Here is a 23668-nt window from a genome sequence, read left to right on the forward strand (position 1 = left end):
ACATAGTATAACAGAGTCAGGTTTGTAGATCTCATCTCTTGCACAAATTTCAATGGAACTGAGATTAACTTTGTAGTTCTAAGACATCTTGTTACTGATTTGGTGTATGCTTGGCATCATTGTCCTTGTTTTTCTACATAAAGTCAGCAAGAAGTATTTTTTTTCTATAAAAAAACAATCAGCAAGTATATACACTCGCACTCAGGCATGTCATATAGCCAGCTTTTTACAAGTGTGTGACATTCAAAGTAAAATAAATGGAGAACCTCAAAAAGCAACAAACATAATTGTGCCAGTTTGAATTTTGAAGGCGATGATTATTTTTGTCAGAATTTACTTTAGCATTGGCATCCTTAGTACATGTTCATCATGACTTGTGGGTAGTCGGTCACCTTCTGGGTCAAAAATATTGCTTTGAACCGTATTGAGCTGGAATGCTCCCTCTGTTACACTTGCACTCTTCAGGGGGGGACGGCAAAAATGACAATGCCTCAGAATCCACAACAGAATGCAAAGCCCAACCTATTAGACTTTTGTGAAACCCATATATTTGGTAATTCAAAATTTTAGTCTGCTTTTATTATTGTTATACCATTGTTGAAAAGGATGTGGGACTTGGGTCATTTACTTTAAGAAAAATCCTTATGGGATTCTGTGATATGTTGAATTTACTGAATTCAACCTGACCAGCAACTGAGAAACTGAACCTTGCTTCCACAAAAGATGAAATTTTTTATCATGGTAGCGGAAATGTCTTTGTCACTAAACCTTTGTTTTGAACAAGGATGAAAGCTGTGCAGCAGGATAAGCCTGAGGGCATTACATGATTTGGATACTAATTAACTGATGTTTATAATTTCCTAATAAGATCTAAACCATGTCCTCTCCTTGGCTTTGCCCATATGATGGGGCATCTGCTATGCCCTAGGCCTCGTGACAGACTCTTGGCGTACAATCTGGGTTTGTGCATGAGAGAGAGAATATGCTGACCCTGACCTGCACCTGATTTCCCTTGTTTCTCTACCACTCTTCTTAGCATTGAAGGTCAATAACCCTAAGAAGCTGCTGTGGCATTAAAAAGTGTTTCAAAATATGAGAAGCCAAGGAGCCGACATTTGGCAGCTGGCGCGTGTGTGTGTTTGCATTTTGGTGTACAGGCTTTTTTATGAACTATGCAATTAATTAGTTGTCTCACTGAGCGTAACACAACACTCTGCCAGATCACCTTTCCTGGACCAAGATGAAACATATGAAACACCAGAGTCCAGCTGGTAGAAATAAACATCCTGGTTGTTTATTTGTAAATTAAACCTGAACAAGAAAGTAATAACTAATGAGACCTACATATACAGAGGCTGACGAAATTCATGGACGCCGGCCTCGGTGTCCATGACTGCAGCGAACTGAAACACATGTTCTGTCAGAGCTTCCAAGCAAAAAAATTATAAAATCTGGAGTTATAGCACTGATTTAAATAAAGTTGCTACATGCTTTAGCTCACTGATGACCTCTTTGTAGGTATCCATCTTGCTGTAACTGTGGCTGGAGGGATATAGATTTGAGCTATGCATTGTGTAATACGAACCAACCAATAGGCAGAAGTTGATGCCTTAAGACTCTGCCCCTCCTCATTTGCATAACAAGGCTGAAATGCATAAGAAAGTAAAAGTAGGAGACTGAAATTTTTAAAAAGAACATATGGAAATAAAAAGACTTATCAAGGGAAAAAATAAGATTTGATTGCACCTATAAGTAAAATGAAAAAAAATATATATATAAAAAATCAAAAATGAGTTGGAAGTGAAGGCAACTGGACTTGTCAGATATTTTCCTCTTATTCAATTCCCGGTAAGGGTAGTTGGCACTGACAGTCCTAAAACAATCCCCAATGTCAAATGTGCACTGTTTGGGCCTCAAGAAAAACCTTTTTGCCCTACAATTTATTCTACTGAAATGGACACTGTTGACAAGATTTTCAATGTCGTTTTTTTATTTTATTTTTTATTTTTTTGCAGTAAGTGCAGTTAAATAAGTTCTGACATTTTTGTTGAACTTGCAAGAGGCTCTAATGCAGAGCTGACAGAGAATCTAAAAGCTTTCTTTCCATTTTCTGTTCGCACATGAGGAATGTAAAGATGCAAAATGTTTCATTTAAGACAGAGACTTAAACTTTCCTGTCTTTGTCCTGCCTTTATAACTGATTATTTTCTTTACACCGTGCACCAACATGGAGTTAATTGGGTTTCAGAAAACTATTGTAATATTGTAAAAATAGTTTACCCAAATGTGTCTTTATTTAGTTTTATCTGACTGAGCTCAGGTGGCTATGAAGTCTTAAAAATGTTTCCAAGTGGAACATTTTCTGAAGAATTTTGCTAATTCTTCCTGGCTCCTCAACACAATATGTTTTTTTTGTGGCCTGTGTTAAGGAATTTACGTAAATTAATGAACGTAATTTTCAGTTTTGTAGTCTTTGAAGACAAATGCTTAAGCTTGGTGTTGGTTATTTAATCTCTACCATTTGATACCTTTGCTAGTTTGATCTTTTTGCACTGGACTATTTTGGGTAGTGCTGTCTATAGCAGGATGCTTCATCCTGAGTGCCAGTCAGTTCATCAACATCAAGAGAACATGTTCTACCCTCTTTGTTGGTAGAAAATAAATAAGTCAAAACATTATTTTGACCTAAAATGATAATCTTTAGTATACCCACAGTATACTAAAGGGGGTGTATTAGGTAAAATCTACTTTTTTAAGCTTTATATGATGTTTTTTTTAATTCCATCATCATCCCAAAGTTAAAAGGGACGGTGGTGGGGGACCCAACCTGCTGGTAGAGAACACTAAAAGCAGTAATCACCAGGATATATTCAGCAAATATTCTAATGAGCAAAACCATTTGGTAGCAATTATCCCCTGTTTTAACACTCTTAATTCTCCTTAATACCACTTTTAATTCACTTGGCAGAGCAACCACTGAAGCTTACAGCTGTTTAGTTCTGCCCTGCTGAGAAAACTTGCATGCTGGTATGGAAATAAAACCACTTGGCAACACAGAGACACAAACGGATAGCACTTCAGATGACAGCTTTGTAGAGGACACCGATTTTCCAAACCGTCAGCATGTACCTTGAATATCATCAACTTGAATTTCAAATACTGACTTTAAAAATGTTGGGGGGGTTTTCTACTCCCATTTTTTCCATTGAGTAGAGTGACCATATTCACCACATTTGACATTGATATTCAAGCTACATGATAGCCTGCCTAACACCATTACGTATCTGCCATCTTTGTACAAGAGTTAGCTCTGCAAGGTCTAACAGGCTGCTGCAAGCATACCAATTATTTCTAGAATGTCTGTCTCTTAAACACAGTTCATCAGATTGAATATAGGCACTAAGCGACAAATATGTTCGCTGACTTTAAGTAGTAAATGTTTTTGACTGTCAAACTGCTCTTAGCTGTTTTTATTGCAGGCACAGCAGAGCTTCATGTTTTCTGCAACATGGCTCTTGAAGATAGCATGAGCCCAAAAGGAAGAGATTATTTAAAAAAGGAACTGGGCAAGTAGATTTTTACAAACTGTTTACCAGTTTTCTACATGCACTTATTTCCTGTATCCTGTTAGTGGTTTTATTGGTGGGAAAGGAACCTTTCACTTCAGTGAATAATAGTAAACATAAGCCAAACTCATTTCTTTTAACATTAGTGAAAATTTTTGTATGCCTTTTGTGAAAACGGTGGTCCTTATTGGTGGAGTCTGATTAGCCACTGAAGGAAAAATAAAAATGAATACAAGAATAATTCGATAATACAAATGTAACTGCTTTTTATTTGTTGCTACTTTAGATGCCTGAATCTTCACCAAACCTGTGCGTGTGGTTCGTAAATATCTGTTCAGATCTCTACACCTCTCTCACCTCACTGCTGATGAAATGTCCGAGTTCAGACAGAAGTCTTGTTCCATCCAACAAACCTTCAAACATTTCCATCACTCAGGTATCTGTTAGTTTAAGCTGGTAAGAAGGCTCTTGCTATATAGTGCAAAACATCCTTTACATCTTACACTCTTATCCCACAGAGATTATTGATGCTTGCAAGATTACATGTCATGTTCTTTACTGGCACCTATCAACTGCAATCATATTCTCATCTGGACCCGGGTTTGAACCCAGGCCTTTGAAGATGTGGGAGGGAATTCAATCTTACCAAGTCAAACAAAAGCAGCAGCATATTTTTATTGCCTTCTTAGAAGCTGTTGGAGCTGGATCATTGAGAGAATTGTACACGACATATTTCTATTTCATATTATTTTTATACATAGTTTCAATATTTTAGAATATGCCTGATGTTTAAGACATTCAGAGCCTCAGTCTCAGCATATTGTGCTTGTTTGTGTTGACACCTCTTGCAGTAGTTTGGTTGTAGGATTGGTCTTGCCTCCCTCAAGGTCTTGATCTTCACTAGGCCTCAAGTTAGGTAACCTTGACAGCAACTATCATTGAGGGGTCACATACTGTATATGTTCAACTTTTACCTATTAAAAAAATCTTCTGATAAGAAAACAACCATTTTCTGTTTACAAGAGCATGAAATCGTGCTCTGCATGAATATACAGAATGAATTATCCAATATTATCCAATTATCCAATATTTGCAGTGTGCTTGCTGCTTTTGAGGGGCGAAACTATAAAAGCAGTTTTTGTATGGTAAAAGTGTGTTTGGAAATTGCTTGTCTGCTTTGAACAACAATAGAAGGGCTGATTTGGATTTATGTTGCATATTTCTAAATTCTAAATTCTTTGCTCTGTTAATAATGCTGTTGAATAACTTGCATCGTGAAAAACTGAAACATGGTGCATTTCAAAAATAATACAAAAACAAAAAAAGGATAAGAAAACAAAGCATTAAGATCCCTTTAATTTTCTGTATTGTAAACGGAAGAATTAATGATAAAATAGATTAAATCTAATATTTTTCTAGTCATACTAACCACTCAGAGCTATTTAAAGTAGAGTCAGATTCACCCAATTGCACTCAAACACGCATAGATTTTTACACCAATACACACATCGGAAGGCAGCTCGGGGTTAAGTGCTTTGCCCTGGGGCACATTGAAATGTAGCAGGGAAGAAAGCCAGAATCGAAACCACAACTCCCATGGTGCCACACATACCCCAAAGTGAACTGCTGTATGCAGTGTAATAAGAAGCGCGTTAAGGTATTCTGCAGAAGTTGGATTGCGTTCGCACATCTTTTAAAAAGTAACCCAGAGGACTATTATAGATAGACATTGTATTGTATAGCTGCACTTCAATCATAGTTTGAAGTTGGGATTTCACTGTGAATTTGTTTAGCTTGTTTCATAGGTTTGGAAAGCTTTAGATACTGGATAAAGCAGCTGTTGGTATTTGGTGGAGCATCCACCTAAATCACTGATTTACATGAACCCTTCAACTTTATGCTTCTCCATCTGCTTACCGAACACTTGTTGCTTTGTTGCAAAATACATACACTGTAAAACAAAGATCATCTGTTAATTTCTTCTGTGAATTTTGACATGCAGGTGCAGATGTTTTGAAATGTGGGTGTTTTTATGTGGTTGTTCTTCATGATGAATATTTTGCCTCCATTGCACTCCATAGGAGAGGGAATACACTACTATATAATCACTCTGCCATGTTGGCAAGACAACCGTTTCCGTTTTTTATTTTTGCCTTGATATACTTTCACCTTATTCTACTGAAACAACGAAACAGTAATTCATTGTCTCTGTGTTTAGTGATTTCTTATTCACAACAATTTAGGTCCTGCCAGCCAGACGCAACAAAAACATAAACAAGCAGAAGCAGAGTTGATTGGAGTGGTGGGAGAGTTGCTGATCCACGGAGATCAAAAAATGCATCTCCTTCTTGTGCTAGCTACAATGTGTTCAGGGTTCTCTATTATGGCTGCACACTTTTTTGAGAGGTTTGCTTCTGCACAAATCTGATGAGGTTAATTTGCTCAAAGTGCTACTGCGAAAACGCCGGACCCGGGTTTGAGCCCAGGCCAGAACCGGTCTTGCAGTGCAAAAGGCCCCTGATGATTCCAGCAACCATGGCTTCTGATCCATCATTTAAAAAGCTGGATGGCGAACCAATGTGTTTTGTTTTTAAAGAGGTCACTTGTTCCCATGCTGTCACAGAATCAGTTAGATCAGACTAGATAAAAATTGATATGAAAGATTAGGTAATTTTTTAAACTTTTTAAATTATTTATAGCCATATAAAGTTTTAGCTGTTAATATTTTTCATTTTACTGAGTTGTAATGACCACCATCATCAGCAAGAATAGAAAAAATATCCCGAGCCATTGCAGGCAGAGGCAATAACGTATAATTTACAATAATTTGACAACGACTTAATTATATTACAAAAATGATATTGGACCAGCCTTATGTGCAGTTCAATAATGGGAATGCTTTGGTCACATAATGATACTTGCTAATGACGACCAGTGGAAAAACCAATAATGTTACAGTGTGTTCATGGAAGAAGTTATTCAGCATGAAGATCTGAAGCAACACTGGCTTAAATGTCTTTTACTACAAATAGATTTTGTTCATTTTTTGGACAGCCATTAGCTCTGCTTCCCTTCTTATAGAAATGGCATCTTCATTAACTTGGTTTGCAGGGGAAGAAGCTGCAAGACTCGCAGTGTAGAGTGTGGTTGCACGGCAACATGCTGGTGTGCAGGGGATGATGACAATGCATACAAACCCTGAACTCCAACGCATCCTGAGTAAAAGATACGTTTGGACATATTTGAAGAGGCAAAAATGGTGGTGGAGGTAGGAGGGCCGGGGGTGTTTGGAAGAAACTGAGAAATACTGGGATTCTACCAGCTATTTCTGTTATTCAGCAGGAGAATGAGCCTCTACAGAACAGTGCATAAAACTTTCATAGCTCTGTCGGGATGCTGTGTTTCTCTTGGATTATTTATCAAATGGCGAGAAGCTGTTTATCACACAGCTAATACTCTGCTGCACAGGTAGAAGCAAGGGACCTTCGCTTGTTTGGCCTCATAATTAATATTAATTTGTTTTTCAGCAGCTATAAGGCAGGAAAAAAAAAAGGACGCCCCACACGTTTGGCTTGGCAGTGGATTAAGACGGGCGCTCTGCACGCCGGCTGGGAGCCCTCCTCATGGTATGCAGAGAAAACTGTCTGCAACTCAAATGCTTCAGAAATGATATTGCGAATGGAAATTTTGCCAAACAGAAAAACAGTTTGTACATGCAAATCAGGCAATGAGAATGATGCAAAGCTTCAAATGTAGCTGTCTGTGCCATGCAAAGAGGGAACATCCTTTATCTGTTGAGGCATTAACAAGTTATTGCTAATTGATCTGAAAAAGCTTCGAGATTATTGTTTTGGCTCACAGTTTTTATCTTGTCCATAGTAACACAATTAATTGCCATTCATTGTAGTGTGTAACTTATTGAGGGTAGAGTACCTGAACCCCCTGACATTACAGACTTACTTTGCAGTTAGCCTTAACGTATGTCACAAGAAAAAGATAACATCGCTGAAGTATCACCGGCAGCTAACAGCAAATATTTGGCCTTTCTGAAGCCAGTTATTGTTCCTTCATATTTTATCAGACAAATATGCATCTTGGTTCCAATATTTTCCTGTAATTCAACAAATTGAGTATCCCAAACAATATATACATACATTTAAGTCCCAGACTATTCATACCCTCGACAAATTTAGGTTTAAAGTAATTTTTTAAATTTTATCAGCACGTTTCATCTGACTTACTGGAAATAATGTTAAAGTTTTTGAGTTCCCAAGAGTCCCGACTTAAATCTGTGGGATAATCTAAAGATTTAGTATGATAGCAATGAGGCCTAATTTCATAGGCTTAGCATTCATAAATAACGAAAATATCAAAGGAAGCATTCAGATGACTGTGCCTTTATATAGAGGAGTATAAATAATTTACATTTCCATTTTAAAGCTGTGAATATAACCTTTCTTTTTTTTAAATGTATGCTTCTTTTTTCATTTTTTGAGAGATTTCTTGCTGATTTCTTTTCAGAAATGATCGTCTTGATCGAATGAATCAAAACAATTTTAATTCCAACTCAGAGAAATTAATATTGGACGTAACTCTTCATTCAGTTTATTCAACCCCCCCAAAAAGTCTAAATTACATAATCCTTCTCAGCAAAGCATATTTGACTGAATTCTAGATGTTTTTAAAGCAGTTTTACTGATGAAACAGTCCCTCATTTTCCCCCTTCCTTTTCCATGACAATTTATTCTTTGTTATGCAACCATCTTCAAAAGTTCTGTCATGAATACACATGCATGCTATGCCATTTGTGCTTCTAATATTAACAATTAATGACCAGCTACATCAGAATATGTAGAAAAACAATAAATGTGCACTGTTCTCATATCGTCTGATATTTACAGCTCCTAATGAGACATCTCAATTGGCTAAAATTGGTTGTTCAATACTTTACAAAAACTAGAAATGAGAATTTGGCCACAAAATGTTTCTCCACTAATTATAGAGCAACTTTCCTGCAGACCTTCATATTTATCTGGGTATAACTTTACATCCACGTGTATAATGTCCAAGTGCGTCACTAATTTATCTTTATATTAGTTTCCCAACAGATTCCCTTTAAAACATGCCTGTGAACAAACTGCAGTTTTAGCAGAATAAAGATTTACACCCAGGAAGCTGCAGGGTGTTCAACCTAATGCTTAAAAAAACTAATTGTTTTCAAAGTTTAAATACAGGTCGTCGAATGCAGACCTATTTACTGTGAGGAGTTCAACAAATTGTTTAATAAGGCATGAATAATACATAATTTAACAGTAAAGCACTTAAGCAGCTTTACCAATATGAAATAACATTGTGTAACACCTGTGCTTTTACTGCAGAGGCCCTTTTGCTTCATGAAAAATTCATTGTTTTCTATGCTGCAGTGTTTGTTATAATACAAAAAGATGAACTTCAGTTTTCTTTGCTTCTGTTGAAAGAAGTTTGGGTATCTCTCACTCCCGACAGTGTGCATTATAAAAGTTCTTTCCTCTTACCTTCGTGTGAAATGACGCTCAGTTTGCTGCTTTTTCGCATTGTTTTGTTTTTCTCCTCTTCAGTAAACTGTTGACTAATTTATTCTACTCATGAATGCAACTGTGCAGTTTGTCGGTTCGCCACCCTCTGGCTCCATTGAGGCTCTCACAGTCTGTCAGTCAATCGGCTCTCTATTCTGCTCCAGAAGAAAATACCTCAACAGTATTTGGAAGCTTGCAAAGACGTGATGAGCAGGTAATTCGTTGTGATTGCTGCGTCTCAACAACTTGCCTCCATTTCTTATGTCTTCTTTTCAGTGGAGATATTTGGATTCAGGTCTTTGGTTTTAGACCTAAATCAAACCTAAACCCTGATCGTTGAGGATTTCCATAACTGAGGGTAGAGTCAGTTCTTAACTCAGCTTTGCCAGTGTTGAAGTGAATGAACTCATGTTCATAGTTCACCACCAGAAATATTGTGAGCCAAGATCAGAGCTCCAACATTAAATTATTCTCATTAATTTGTTATATTTTGTCCATAATAAAGTTTCACTAAACAATTGGCAAATTGATTACACATCACATACTTGTTTCCTTTGCTCACATAAATTGTATTTTTTAGTGGCCAGATTTCTATTTCTGCTGTTCTCATTCAGATACTCTAATATGTTGATTCTCAGTAAAGACACGCCTTTTTTAAGAGACTGGTTCATTTATACTACAGCTGCAGCTCAAAAAATTAGAACATGGTAAAAATAAAGTTCCATATTTTTTGTCACTCTGTTTAAAAAGTAAAACTTGAAAGTGAAACCAATGAGCTTGAATGCCCCCATCAATATAACCTCTGCTTCCATTAAACCCCAGCAGAGCCACAAGCTGATCGCCTCTATGACGCAGTAATTCATGCTGCAGCAGGTCCAATCAATCAACATACATTTGGAAGTTATAATCATCAAAATTACAAGAAATAAAGGACAGACTTGAAATATTTATCCCCATGTAATGAATCTACACAATTAAATTTTCACTTTGAGAAGTGACTGAATATATATGAAGTAGTCAACTTTTGTAATAGTATTTTGAGATTGTTTAGATTTACCTGTACAATTGTAATTTATATCAGTTTTAACACACTGAGTATGGGAGGTGAAGTTGGGGGTTTGCCAAAAGTCTGACTGAGGGACCTTAAAGTTTTGATCTATAAAAATTAAATACATTTGTTATTTTAACTACTAACCTTCTCTATAGCCCAAGAGAAAGGTTAGAGATGACAGAATGTATTAAGCTACAGATTCTCTGCTTGTTTCTGCTGGCGCTTTCCCCAAAACAATGAAATGAAGATGCAAACCCTGATAATTTGTGGACCTTAAGCAGCAAGTTGGGTTGATTTGCTGTGGACTGGCTCTGCTTACAACCATACATCGTTTTCTGTCCACAGTGAGCCGCTACTGTGTGTCGGATCTTATTCCAGGTCACCACTTGGTTTATACAATTCAACAAAGTGGCTTGCATAACCTATACAACCTGACATGTAAAGGTATAAGCAACAACTACTCCTACTGTGTGTGTTGTTGATATTTAGTCTAGTACTTCTGGTATGTGTTTATTTTTGCATTTTGGTAGTTTAATATAGAACAGAATCCACTTATTGTAAAGGTTTTTTTCTGTCACTTGCAAAACATGTTTGCCCATGTTTTGCAAAAGTTGCCACGATTTTCTTTGCACTAACTGTGCATTCGGAGCAAATTTAGGTCATAGTAAAGGTTCTCCTGTACTTGAAGAAATATTACATCACGCACAGATGGCTCTTAAGGTAACATAAGGGTTGTAGAAGTAGAGAGAGCCTGGTTACTCTGATCGTGGGAATTCACACTTGAAAAAGTTGGCTTGAAATGGATGCATGATGATCATTGTTAAGACAAAGAATGCAAATTAATGTGTAGTTTAATTGGCAAGTATACCAGAAGAGCTGGTATATGTCAGCTTATAGACATTATAAACATGGCTATGCTAATTGAAATTCCACTTTCAGTGGTTCCAAAAAAAAACAGACCACAACCTGGGAACTATGGTGAAAGCTCGTCACACACTCTAAGGTACAATGGCTCAATGAATGGATGATAAGGCCACAGCAACAGTCTGGGCAGACGGTCAGCGATCTCCCCGCAGGGAGAATGGAAGTTATTTTACAGCAGATTGCCTCACGCTGCCCACACGAGCTAATTATACAGACTATTCATACGCATCATGTATGGCAAAATTTTGTAATTGCAAAGTCTCTGTTCCTGTTCTAACGCACTACATGACAAAGTGATGTAGATCTTGGTGTGTGTGTGGGTTTTTTTTTTCTCAATGTAATTTGTGTCTATTATAATTTTTTCTTCAATGTGCTGAGTGCACCGTGCTCACATTAGCTCTGCCCTATGCAATGTGTGAAAAGGATTTGTCTCGGAGCTGATCTCTTCAGTAAAATGAGATGAAAGTTATCGGAGTACCTCTGGGGAATTTATTTTCTTTGAAGTGAGGAAGGATCTTTGTGCATTGTGTATCTGATGTAGAGGTGAAAGAGGCCATGAATTTGATGAGTCTTGACATAAAGAGATGACGACGAACTTTTTATGGCTGACAAAAACAGGAATTGAATGCCTGACAACACTTGTCTTTGCTCCCAAAACAAGGTCAATGGTTTCTGTCAGACCAGCTATCTAGACGTTGAGGCTCTGCTGAGAAAAGTATCTCTAACTGGAAACTCTACTGCCATGTAAAAAAAAAGGTTCTGAGGGTCTTTGCACAGGAAGCACCCTTCACAATGTTGAAAGATGTGAAAGTGCATGCGCACAAGAACTTATTGGAAGTTTTTAACCACTTGTTGCCATTTTTATTTCGGTGGCACAGTTCACCAAAGTCGTGCCATCTAAGTTTGTGGACCTGGTTATGACAAATGAGAAGAGCTGATTGGAAATCCTGGAAGCAATTTATCCTCGCTTTTGTAGAACTACCTTATTTGAAACATTTTATTTTTTGCTAAAATTGCCGGTTAACAAGCAAAGTATTACCATCTAGGATGTCAATTAGGGTCACAACTATCAAATATTTTAGTGAACAAGAAGTCTGGAAATAATTTAATTCTTTTGATAATTATGTGCTCTTCCTGGCATAGGTTATCTATATCAGGTCTTTCTAACTTTTTTTAATCATCTTCCTACCTAAACCTTAACTGTGTCTTCACTTGTTTAACTTTTGGCACATATTTGGTCATCTGTTTTAATTTTTTTTCTCAGGAACTCTTCATAAGACATCTTGGTTCCATAAAAATATTAATTGTGAGCTTTGACTTTGTCCAGAGCTGACTCTGTAGGTATTTTATTCTCAGTCTTATGGAGAAACAATATCCTTTTAGCACTCTAAAAATTATAAGTTACCACTAATACTGTAGGATAAATTGTAATAATATGGGTCAAATCAGGTTACTTTTAACATATTTCCAAAAGAAATACCACTCAAAGTTGCTAGAAGACTAAAGTACCTCAAAAAAGAGCTGTCAGATCTCGTCTTTGTTCTTAAAGACATTTTTCTTATTTGAAAGGCGTCCTTAGTTCTGACTGTATGGCTTTCATGCTTGAGGGCTCTTTCACACCTTAAGAGTTGCAGAGGTCTTCTGGTGTGAAATGCACTAAAATAGATAGGACTGCTAGGTTTTCGATTTCTACCCAGAATGGCTGAAACAGGGCCACAAGACCCTGTCCAAACTTTGATGGCTCAAATTAGCCTCCATTCATCCATTCTTCTATTCATCTATTGTTCTATTGTACATATGGTCGTTGACCGTCAGGCCAGAAGGTAGGGATGTGAATAGTCCATGTTGGGGGTGGGTATCTATGATACCTACAGGAGATCAGGTTTTTCTAAAAGAAATCAGTAATGTTCATATTTTATACTGTATTTTATTTTACTCACAACATTGGAACATTGTCCTGAGCCGTATGCAACGAAATTTCGTTCTGTATACACCCTGTGCATTGAAAATGACAACAAAGTCAGTCTAAGTCGAAGTCTAAGTCTAAGGAACAATTGTGCAACTGTGAGATGCGTTGAGGCCATTACCAGGGTACTTAAGGGTACTTAAGGGTACTTAGGCCATTTGGCCATCTCTAGACTGAATAGGAGTGTTGTCTACGTGGACTACCTTCGGTAGTTCTAGTGTAAAGGTAGAATTAAAATAGTTAGCTTGGAGACAATGAACACTTGCACAATTTTACACTTTAAACAGAATATCATTACATTAAATAAAGTTGAAATTGTTGTCTTTAGTGGCTTTGCTTAACATTTAGCTTGAAGTTTAGAACCTGGTTTGCTAGGTAAGAGTTAAAACTGTGACTTTAGTGTGAAGTGACAGACTTTGCAGAGGTGTTTTGATTTTGTACTTGTAGTGGCAGTCGACAAGATTAGAGTGAAGATCTTGCGGCTTAAAAACAGGCATCAGCACTAAGCTCAACGCGGGTGCAAGTAAGCAGGTCAAAGAAGTCAGCGGGAGAGTTGTGAGGAGGGTTTTATCAAAGAGCATCTCTCTACCTTTGTCACGTACATGATGGCTATAGGGAACACTGAACTCTCTCAGCTGTGGGTGACCTCGGCGATCCTTTACTGCGTTTTGGGAGACTGGTAATGGGAATTCTAAAAATAAGTGACGAGGTACTTAAGAGATTTTCCTCACTTGAATTCAAGTCATTTAAGTAAACAATTCTGAGCGAAAATTGCCACATCGGTTACCTCCGTGACCCGCTTTCAGACCAGCGAACGGTGGAATAGATGTTTTTCTTTTCAGATCTCTGGTGCAGATCGGGTAGAAAATGTCTCAGTTGGAATGTAAAGTTTACTTTCTAGCCTTTGTGACACATTTTGTTCCATTTTTATCCGAGTACGGAAACATGGTGGCACAGACCTGCGATGTCCTCAGCTATTGTTTGCTTTCCCAACAGCCATGTCCATGTGGGTCCCTCCTGCTGAATCTGGCACAAGGCTGCGTTTTCTTCATATTGGCCCCATGTGTGGCTGCTTTGAGTGGTGGGTGTGTGAACAGTTGTCCTCAATCTTGACAGATTAGTTGTTTTTTTTTGTTGTTTTTTTCTGCTGAATGTTTTGCCAAATTGGACTGCATGTGAAGGGATTCTCGAGGCATCAAGTGAGATTATCAGTTGATATTGATTGCATTAAACATTGGCAGTATAGCTATTATTGTTTTCTTTTGTTACACCGACAGTTGGCTCCAACTAGTAAATATAGCCGACAGCTTCAGTAAATGATTAAGAATATTGTACTTTCCTTGTAAATATATATAATATCTGTATCTTTTCTTTTGGACCAGATTTTTTTTGTGGAAAGTTTGCTTTTCTGCCAATGTGCACTCGTCATTGGTCAATACATTTACACAAATTTTATTCAAAATACTTAAGACACAGGTGTCAAACTCCAGTCCTCAAGTGCCGGTGTCCTGCAGTTTTTAGATGTGCCACAGGTACAAAACACTGGAACGAAATGGCTTAATTACTTCCTCCTTGTGTAGATCAGTTCTCCAGCATCTTGCTAATGACTTAATTATTCTATTCAGGTGTGGTGCAGCAGAGGCACATCTAAAAGTTGCAGGACACTTACCCTTGAGGACTGGAGTTTGACTGACTTAAGAGGACATGACAGATTTTATTTGAAGTTGAGACGCAACAGTTAATTTTATTTCTTATAAGTTTATATAATCTTAGTATGGGTCGAATGATGACTCCAGAATTACCAGAATAAGTTTCCTAGATTTAAATCCATGTAGAATAAATTAAATCAGGTATAACTGTTATTTTATGCAATTATGCTTGACTAACTTCAATTTGGTTTTCATTCCAAGTGCTTTAGCAAAATGGTACCTTAACTCACACATACAGTTCATGAATCTCAAACTGTTTTATTGAATCTCTAATTGGTATTTAACTATCCAGTTCATATTTGACAAGTTCAAAGCTATGTTTTAAGCTATAGATTGTCAAATGTAGTCGTATCTCGTTACAGAAAAAAGTGACGCCCTACTTTACTTTAGCACTGTCAGGAAACCATAAAGGAGGTTAAATTTTAGTTTTTTAAATTTGTTTATTGATGTGGGGCGTGCTGTGGTGGTGCAGGGGGTTAGCACGCCCCACGTTTGGAGGCCTTAGTCCTCGACGCGGACGTCGCGGGTTCGACTCCCGTTCCCGACGACCTTTGCCGCATGTCTTCCCCCCTCTCCTCACCCTCCTTCCTGTCTGCCTACTGTCGAAAAAATACGAGCCACTAGCGCCACAAAAACTCTTCGGAGAAAAAAAAAAAATAAATAAAAAAAAAATGTGTTTATTGATGTAAATTGTAAGTTTTCTGTTTCTTGGTGTGTTTGTCCTTATTACCAACACCAGCTAGCATGCAGTGTGCAGCTACAGGTGTGTGTGTGCGTGTCTGTGGTTTAGACAACTTGAATAAAGTACATCCTCGAAAATATCTGACACCTTATAGGGACTTTAAGTAGTAGAAACGGTGTACTGGAAACAGAGCAGGCAATTTTCAAATGATGGACAAAGCCCACTCAGCATACGGAATAGATGAAAAAATTAGAACCTATAGACTACAATCAGCACAACGTAATCACTATTCCAATACGTTGCTCTATATTTAAAGGCAACCTTAAACAAAACTATCGAGCTAGCAATATGTGCTTGTAGAGGAAGAGTCCTCCCGACTCTTGCTCAGAAAGAAAGCTTGCAGTATACAGAAAACATTTCTGTTTTTCCTCCAGACTCAGAGAATGCAAAGCCAGTTACAAAATTGTTCCCATTTCCCAGATACTGTAACAGTGCACTGCTGTTTTGAGATCCATCCATCTTCTTCCGCTTATCCGGAGTCGGGTTGCGGGGGTAGCAGCTTCAGAAGGGAGGGCCAGACTTCCCTCTCCCCGGCCACTTCTTCCAGCTCTTCCGGGGGAATCCCGAGGCGTTCCCAGGCCAGTCGAGAGACATAGTCCCTCCAGCGTGTCCTGGGTCTTCCCCGGGGCCTCCTCCTGGTGGGACGTGCCCGGAACACCTCACCAGGGAGGCGTCCAGGAGGCATCCTGACCAGATGCCCGAGCCACCTCAACTGGCTCCTCTCGATGTGAAGGAGCAGCGGCTCTACTCTGAGTCCCTCCCGGATGACTGAGTTTCTCACCCTATCTCTAAGGGAGAGCCCAGACACCCTACGGAGAAAACCCATTTCGGCCGCTTGTATCCACGATCTCGTTCTTTTTTTGAGATATGTATTCAAACACACAGCTTGGTCATTTGGTGTTAGTTTTTATTTTTTTTATTAAACAAAATCAACTTTTCCCATGTATTTTGTAGTGTGAAATGTCAATTTTTTCCCCTATGTATTCTCACAGTACAATCAGTTAATGTTGATCTGAAAGAAAACATCTTTAAACTTGGCACTTAGAAAACAACCACAAAGAATTGTCACCTTTATTCATTGAGAACAAAATTTACAAAGCCATTCGAACAGTCGTTTTTTTTTTCAATCTTTTAGTTTTTTGTTGTTTTTTTTTTAACTCAACTGTGAAGAATATTCAAAATACACTTTTTAATGTTGCTTTTTATTTGTACTTACAAATATCTACATGAAAGTCTTAGAGTCCTGTCGTGTGTTCAACTCAACTGGTAATAAAAATCCTTTGTAGTGTTTATTTATATCTCCTCATACTGTAGGCACTCCAGTTAGCTCTGGACTCTTCTGTTTGAGCTCGAGTGTTTGTGAACGTTCATCATGCTCAAATAGATGTCCCGTGGCTGGGCGCTCTTGCTTCTGGGATGGGTCCTCCTGGCACTGGTTGGTAGGACAATGGCATGGGTGTCTTGACTGGGCTCTGCCGGAAGAGACCCCCATTGGGTGCTCTGTGTTTGCACCGGATAGAGGGCATCGTGGCACTGCTAAGCGGCAGAGGCAAGGTCCTGCCAGCAGCTGCTCCCAGTGTCCTTCCTGCCCCGTGGCTCTCCCGAAGGAAGGTGGTCACGGACAGAGGCGGGGGCCCGCGGTGTGATGGGTAGTCTCGAACAGACAAGGCCTCCAGAGACTGACTGGGCTGGATGCTGCCGATGTCAAGGGCGGAGATCTCGATTGACTGACCTGGCAGCTGCTTGTGGGCTAGATCCTCGTCCAGGAGGCTGTTCAAACGCTGGTGGACCTGTTCCAGGTTCACCTCTTTGTCCTAAAGATGGATGGAAAGGAGGGCAGTGCCAAAGAGTGGATGTAGAATAAAAGGAAGAATTGTGTATGGAGGATTTATTGAAACAGAAAGAGCAAGGGTGTTATTTAGGAGGGGGATGATAAATAAAAGTGAAAATAAATGCCAAGTTGGGGGAAAAAAAAGGTTAGGGGAAATGAAATGAAAATGCAGAATGAAAGAAGAGATTTGTTACAGCAGGCCTCGTTTTCAACTTTACTTCTAAATACACGCAGTGCAGTATTCTACCAGCATAAGAACATGCATTCTCCATGCGAGTTTGAAAGATGCTGAAATACTGTAAGTCTATTCCAGCTTTTTTCATACAGATTTTTTACTTTGATATTTAAGTCAATATTCTGAGTTTTCAACAATAAAACTCAGTTAATGTCAAAAAATATCTCCAATTTGAGTTTCAACTTAAATGTGTTGCTTTATGCATTGGGGTTTAATTTGCTTTGCATAATTGGTTGACCGTGAGGCGAGATGCATCCACAGTCAGAATCATCGGGTCACAACACTGATTCCAATGCAACACATAAATGCGGAGACACATTTAAACATTTAAATAAGGTAACTTAATATTCATTTCTTGGTAGGAGTGTGATGATGCATCTAGCTTACAAGATGCATGATGTTGGTCTCATGAGATCTAGACAAGAGTTTAGCAATACTAAGGTAGATAGTAAAATAATAGAAAAAAAAAAACATTTCAAAGAAGATTTCATAGGTTTGACTGGTGTTTATTTTTACCTCGATCATCGCTTTCCTATGCAATTATGCTCGATTCTGTCTCTTCACTGCTAAGTCTGGGCTTTCTGCCATTGAAGTGGACAGGGCCAATTGGTGAAAAGAAGGTCTGAACAATGACATAAATGTTCTTTCTTTCTAGCAATCATCCAATTGGATCATTCTTGTAATTTCAGATTTTGACTGTAAGGGAAAAAAAATGCAATCTTCTACTGGAGTCTTTGATATGGCTCTATTTAGCACCAATTACCAAAGCAACTTTGGTTAGCCAGTTGTGAAAACCTTAAGACACTACAAATGACTAACTTTTCTCATTTAGTCAGCCTCTATTCAAGTGCTGAAAATGCGACAAAACAAGCAAAACAAAATTATGGTTTTATAAGTGTTGTTGCTCAGCCCCACCAGTTGTTAGCGGACAATCAACACAAAGAGGCAGTTTAAGAATTGCTTTAAAATTGAGTTTTAGACCTAGATTTAACAGGCTGTACAGGATTTAACACATTTTACTATCTGGGGATGAAAGCAGCTGGATAGCAGTTTGCAAAACAAACTAAACTAAGGTAAGAAATTTCGTTATGTTTTGAGATTAAATGATCTTGTGTCAGCAGATTTCACCACACCCCTCTAATTCTATTAAAAAAATAACTTTTGGTTTTAAAATGGCTTTCAAATACCTATTAGTTGGGAGATGAAGCCAAACAAAGAATCTGACTGCTTGAGACAGATTAACCAATAAATGTTTTCATGCTTCATTTTCTTTTTGTCATATTCATGCACCCATCTAAGTCAAACAAAACAAGACGGTCAGACACGGGACAGACTATGAGATGAAATAATGGATGATGTGCACTCCTGCCCAGCCCCCTGCCCTGCCCTGCCCTAATGCCCTGCAGCGACCAATCGACTATAAACAATCAGTTTGATATTTTGGGTTGTTCTTGAAGTGAATCAAAACTCTCAACCTCCTCCACTATTGTCACATAATATGTCATAAAAGAAGAAAGAAGTTTGACATTTTCAGAAAGTAGTGATGATCAGATTGTGTCCACACAGTAACCAATTGGAAAAAAAAAAAAAAAATCAAGTAAACAATTATTGCACTGCAATTGTGTGTCCCATCTAATGCATTTTATAAGCATTATGATCTTAAAACACCAGAAGGTGGGTCTATCCTCAATAAAAAATGTAATGGCCTTAAGATTATAAAATTGAGAAATGTTTTTTGGAGAAAAAAAAAACAAAAAAACTGCCTTTCTACATCTCTGGTTCTATCCAGAGCTCAAAGGTCTCACTGGCAAATCTTCAGTTTTGTCATATTTACAATACCTTTGTCCTTTGTAAGGACTTTGCTCTTTGTACAGATCATACTCTAAAAATGTTGAAAGTTTCAGGAGGACTTAGTGAAACTCCTACTGTATAGGAGTATGTCAGCCACACCCCGATCCAGATGCACAACTAATTTTGACAATTTCCCCCATATTTTTGTGTTCAAGAATAATGCTCTGTTCTGTTTGTATTATTTTGACTGAATCTGGGAGAAATCTCTAGTGAGTGAGTTAGGTTTAATACTGATGAAATGTTGTGTTATTTAGTTACACTTTAAAGCTTTTTTTGCATTTTAAAATGTCGAAAGTTGCAGACATCTTGGGATAGTGCTGTAGAGTTGATTTATCTCAGTACTTTCTTTTCTACAATCGGCTCAGAGGCAAAAACATTGCCAAGTGTCATTAAAAGGTTAACATTTAGTCGTATGGTAAATGTAAGGGAGCGAAAAAAGGTCTGCTGCTCTTGAATTATGGAATTTATTTTGCTGGTAAGATTGCTAAGTGGATCATTTTTAGGATAAAAGCATAAAACTAAGCTATAACTCTAATTCAGTCGCAGTCAGTCTTGAAGAGAGTCAGTCTTGATCCTGACATAAATCTCCAGTAGCATCTAATTTCACAGATTGTTAGTGCAATGGATCTTTTCCTTTCCTGTCCAAGTAATGCCAGGTAAAAAAAAAAAAGAAAAGCTTTGTCAGTGACGTCAAACCATTTGGCTGATCCCTTTAAATTGTTTTGTAGATTTTCATTTTAAACAGCTTTCACTGTCCCTACACACTGTCCATGGTGCCACCAATAAATCTGAACTGATACCCAAACCAAATCCTTTGAATACAATATGCTCATTCTCTGCAGGCTTGAAAAATAAGCTGTATGAAATTGTTCTGAGGAACAATATTCCTAAATAAGACAGTCGCTTTGTGTTTTTTTTTTTTTTCCATATGTCTGTTTTGACAGTTTTGCAACCCTTGCAGAAATTAAAAGAAACCAACGGGTTAAAAATGATCCTTGACTAATATCTTTAAACTGATACACACAGAAAAAAGTCAGATTGCACAAACTATTTCACTTTTCCAATATATGTAAAATGAAGACCTTCATTCTCATCCCTTGGAGAGAAATATGATTGAACAAAGGCATATTTGTGTTTATTTTTATGTTGAATCTCATCATATTTGGTATTCTGAATATTCAAGGTTTTTTGTAAAACCATAAGTATTGACTTATTTAATTAATTTTTGTTATGCTGGAGGTTTTGCTTAATACATATTTGACTTAAACTGAAAATATTTGTTTGCATACTACATTGTAAGATGCAATCATTGTGAAAGATTATTGTAAAAAATAATTTCTCAAATCCTAGAGGAATATTAGACATTTTGGCTTTTTTTTCAGGCAGCCCTAGCAGTAATAGTAAGCACTGTAAAGAAATAAACAACACAAAAAACCCTATAGGCAGTGTTGTCAACGTGAACATTGTGTAGATGCAGTTATTATGAACAGAGCTTTAGAAATCACCTGCAACATATTGGACTTTTTTTTTATTGTTAATTATCCCTCATTTCTCTGCTCCTTTCTTGGTTCTTTCCTTTCAGCCTTAAACTTCAGCTTTACAGTGAATAGGACTTCAAACAAAGAAAGATGTTGGGTGAAAACACCTCAACATGCCTACAAACGTAATGACTACACCTAGTATTCTGCAAATATCGCAGCCTTTGAATTTCAGATGACAACAATTTGCGGTTATAAAAGCAGAGATGCAATCAAACTCTGAACTAGATGTTACCAACAGTAACTCATGTTCTTGTTGCCATCAAAGTGCATTCTAATTTGTTCCTGTTTCTGTCATGGGACTGGGCTTTAAATGGGTGTTTTCATCCAGTATTGTAGGACTGTGGAGGCAAACAGGTTGGTAAAGGCTCACACTTTAGTTTAGGGATCCATGTCAAGCCTTAGTTGTCTGGACGCCTCATGCGGAGGGGCTGCCCAGTTCACAGCAGCAAAATAAAGGCAGAGCTCTAAAGCAATAAGACTTGAATGGATTAGCTAAAGAGAGCTATTGCACAACTGAAGCGCTTATCGACTCAGAGTACAATTTCAGTTTGTGGTTCTGAATTAACAATACGATGTATACTTTTGTCTTCACAGCTTCTCCCACATGAGCACCAGCGACAGATTTTTGTGAAACCAATCATCATTTCTCTTAAGTGCCAGCATGAGAGAAGCCTCAGAAGTCCCCGCCTGAGCACCCCGCCTCTTTCCCGACATGAGAAGGAATGAGCAAATTGATGTCTGAACTATCACCAAGGGCACACCTATTATAACTGGGTGTACTGAAGCTCTACTAAATCGGGGCTGGCGTCACCGCCTGCTGGATCCATAAAGTAGAGTGTGGCAGTGGCATCCCTGGGCAGGACCGGGGGGCCCGGCGGCCTGGGTCTCGACCGAGGCCTTGGTGGGGCAAGGGGACCCGTGGTGACCACCATGGCCCGGTTCTGGTTTAGCAGGGCTTGGCCCGACGAGCTGTCGGTGGTCACCTCTTTGGGCTGCTCTCTCCGGCAGTGGTTGCTGTTCCACAAGGTTTCCAGCGCCGCCACAAGGAGGGCAAGCAGAAGCCCGGCGGCTAAGATACAAAATACGCCGGCAAAGCTGTGGAGACGCAGCGCTCGTCCTTCTGGCTGTGCGTCTGCGTGGCTCTGCAGGTTACAGCGGCCTTTCTTTGGCCACCATTTTTGTTTCAGGATGTCTAGATCGCCTTTTTCCTGCAGCTCCAAAATCCTGCAGAGAGGAAAAAAAGATTGGTTTCAGACCCTTTTGGCCTTAGACGTGCATGTTCATGTTGCATTGCAGCAGGACAGCAGGCAAATCCATCAGATGCAATGATCAAAATTAAATGTTAGCTGATAAAATTGCTGAAATAGCAGAGCAGATAATTGATAATTAGCAACTTTTTATGGACAAAACATGAAAGAAATTTAGAAAATAATTCTTGGGCAGATCAGAGCAATTACCACACTATTATTATGTAACAATAATTAAATCGCACAGCTCATTAAATAAATCTAATAAGGAAAAATGCAGCACCACTAATGGTATCCATTTGCATTGACTGTACGATCATTAAAAACCCATATACGGTAAAGTGCTATTAAACACTGCAGGTTTTAGTTTACAGCAGCAGAGTGCAAAACATAATGATTGATTTTAAACAAGATCTAAAAGCCCAGTTTTTGAGAAAAAAAAAAAAGAAAAAAGATGAGGGGGGATGGAGGTGCTGTTGCATGATAATGAATTCCAACACTTTAATACAGCTACAAACTTACAAACTGTACAGTTAATGTATAAGAACACAAGCAACAGAAGGAATAAATTCAGCTGGAGTGCACACACAGGCGAGATCAGCGGTTCAGTTCAATTGTAATTAGGAAGCCTTTATAGAAGTGAGTGCTACATAGACACTAGTTTTTTGCTAGTTTTCCTATTTATTAATTCAGAATTAGATGTTGTGATAAGATATACTTAACCAGCAGAGTATTTCGTGTCATTTTATACTACATCATAAATAATGAAAACATAAAATAAAATGTTTGCTTTCAGGTTCAAAACTTTGGTAGAATTGGAGGATATAAGATCATACACCTATAATATCTTTATAAGAATAGTATTACAGGTGCATTTCATTAAATTTTGACGTAATTGAATAGTTCATTTATGCCAGAGATTGAATTAAAAAGGTGAAACACATTAGAATACACATTATTACTGTTAATTTTGGTTATGCCTCACAGCTCATAAGAATTCACTTTAATTAGAATTAGAGTTGAGACCATCAGACTTGTTTTTTCTTAAAGCAGAAATGTGATCTTGTGGTCTTATTTTGGGAAGGAAAACTGATTTGACATCCACCCCCCACTAGGATGGAGGGCTACAAAAGGTCACTGCTAAAGAAGCTGGTTCTTCAGAGTTGAGTAGAAGGAATAGTGGGGGGGAAAGTGCAAAAAGGACGGGGATGACTGCAGATTTTAGAGAGCTGTGAAGCAAAGTAAACGCAACTGTTTAGAAATTCACAAAGTGTGAACTGCAGCCGGAGTCAGTCCTTCATGGGCAACCACACACAAACCCATATAGGACATGGGTTACACCTGTCGCCTTCCTTTTGCTAAGCTACTCATGAGCCAGATGCAATGCCAGAAGCATTTTAACAGGGGTCGGGAGAAACAGGACTGAACCACAGTCATGTTTTCATTTCAT

General features: G+C 38.2%; 1 protein-coding gene across 1 annotated transcript in view; it reads right to left on the reverse strand.

The window, feature by feature from the left end:
* Window positions 1-16403: 16403 nt before the first annotated feature.
* Window positions 16404-23668, reverse strand: part of grid1a (glutamate receptor, ionotropic, delta 1a) — a 239526-nt gene continuing 232261 nt past the window's right edge. The window contains exons 15-16 of the mRNA XM_032553886.1: window positions 21955-22195; window positions 16404-17327 (exon numbers count right to left, since the gene is read on the reverse strand). Coding sequence (XP_032409777.1) covers window positions 16890-17327; window positions 21955-22195 — 679 coding nt within the window. The 3' untranslated portion in view covers window positions 16404-16889. The remainder of the gene's footprint in view (window positions 17328-21954; window positions 22196-23668) is intronic.

The sequence above is a fragment of the Xiphophorus hellerii genome, chromosome 22 (genome assembly GCF_003331165.1).
Source record: "Xiphophorus hellerii strain 12219 chromosome 22, Xiphophorus_hellerii-4.1, whole genome shotgun sequence".
Classification (NCBI taxonomy): domain Eukaryota; kingdom Metazoa; phylum Chordata; class Actinopteri; order Cyprinodontiformes; family Poeciliidae; genus Xiphophorus; species Xiphophorus hellerii.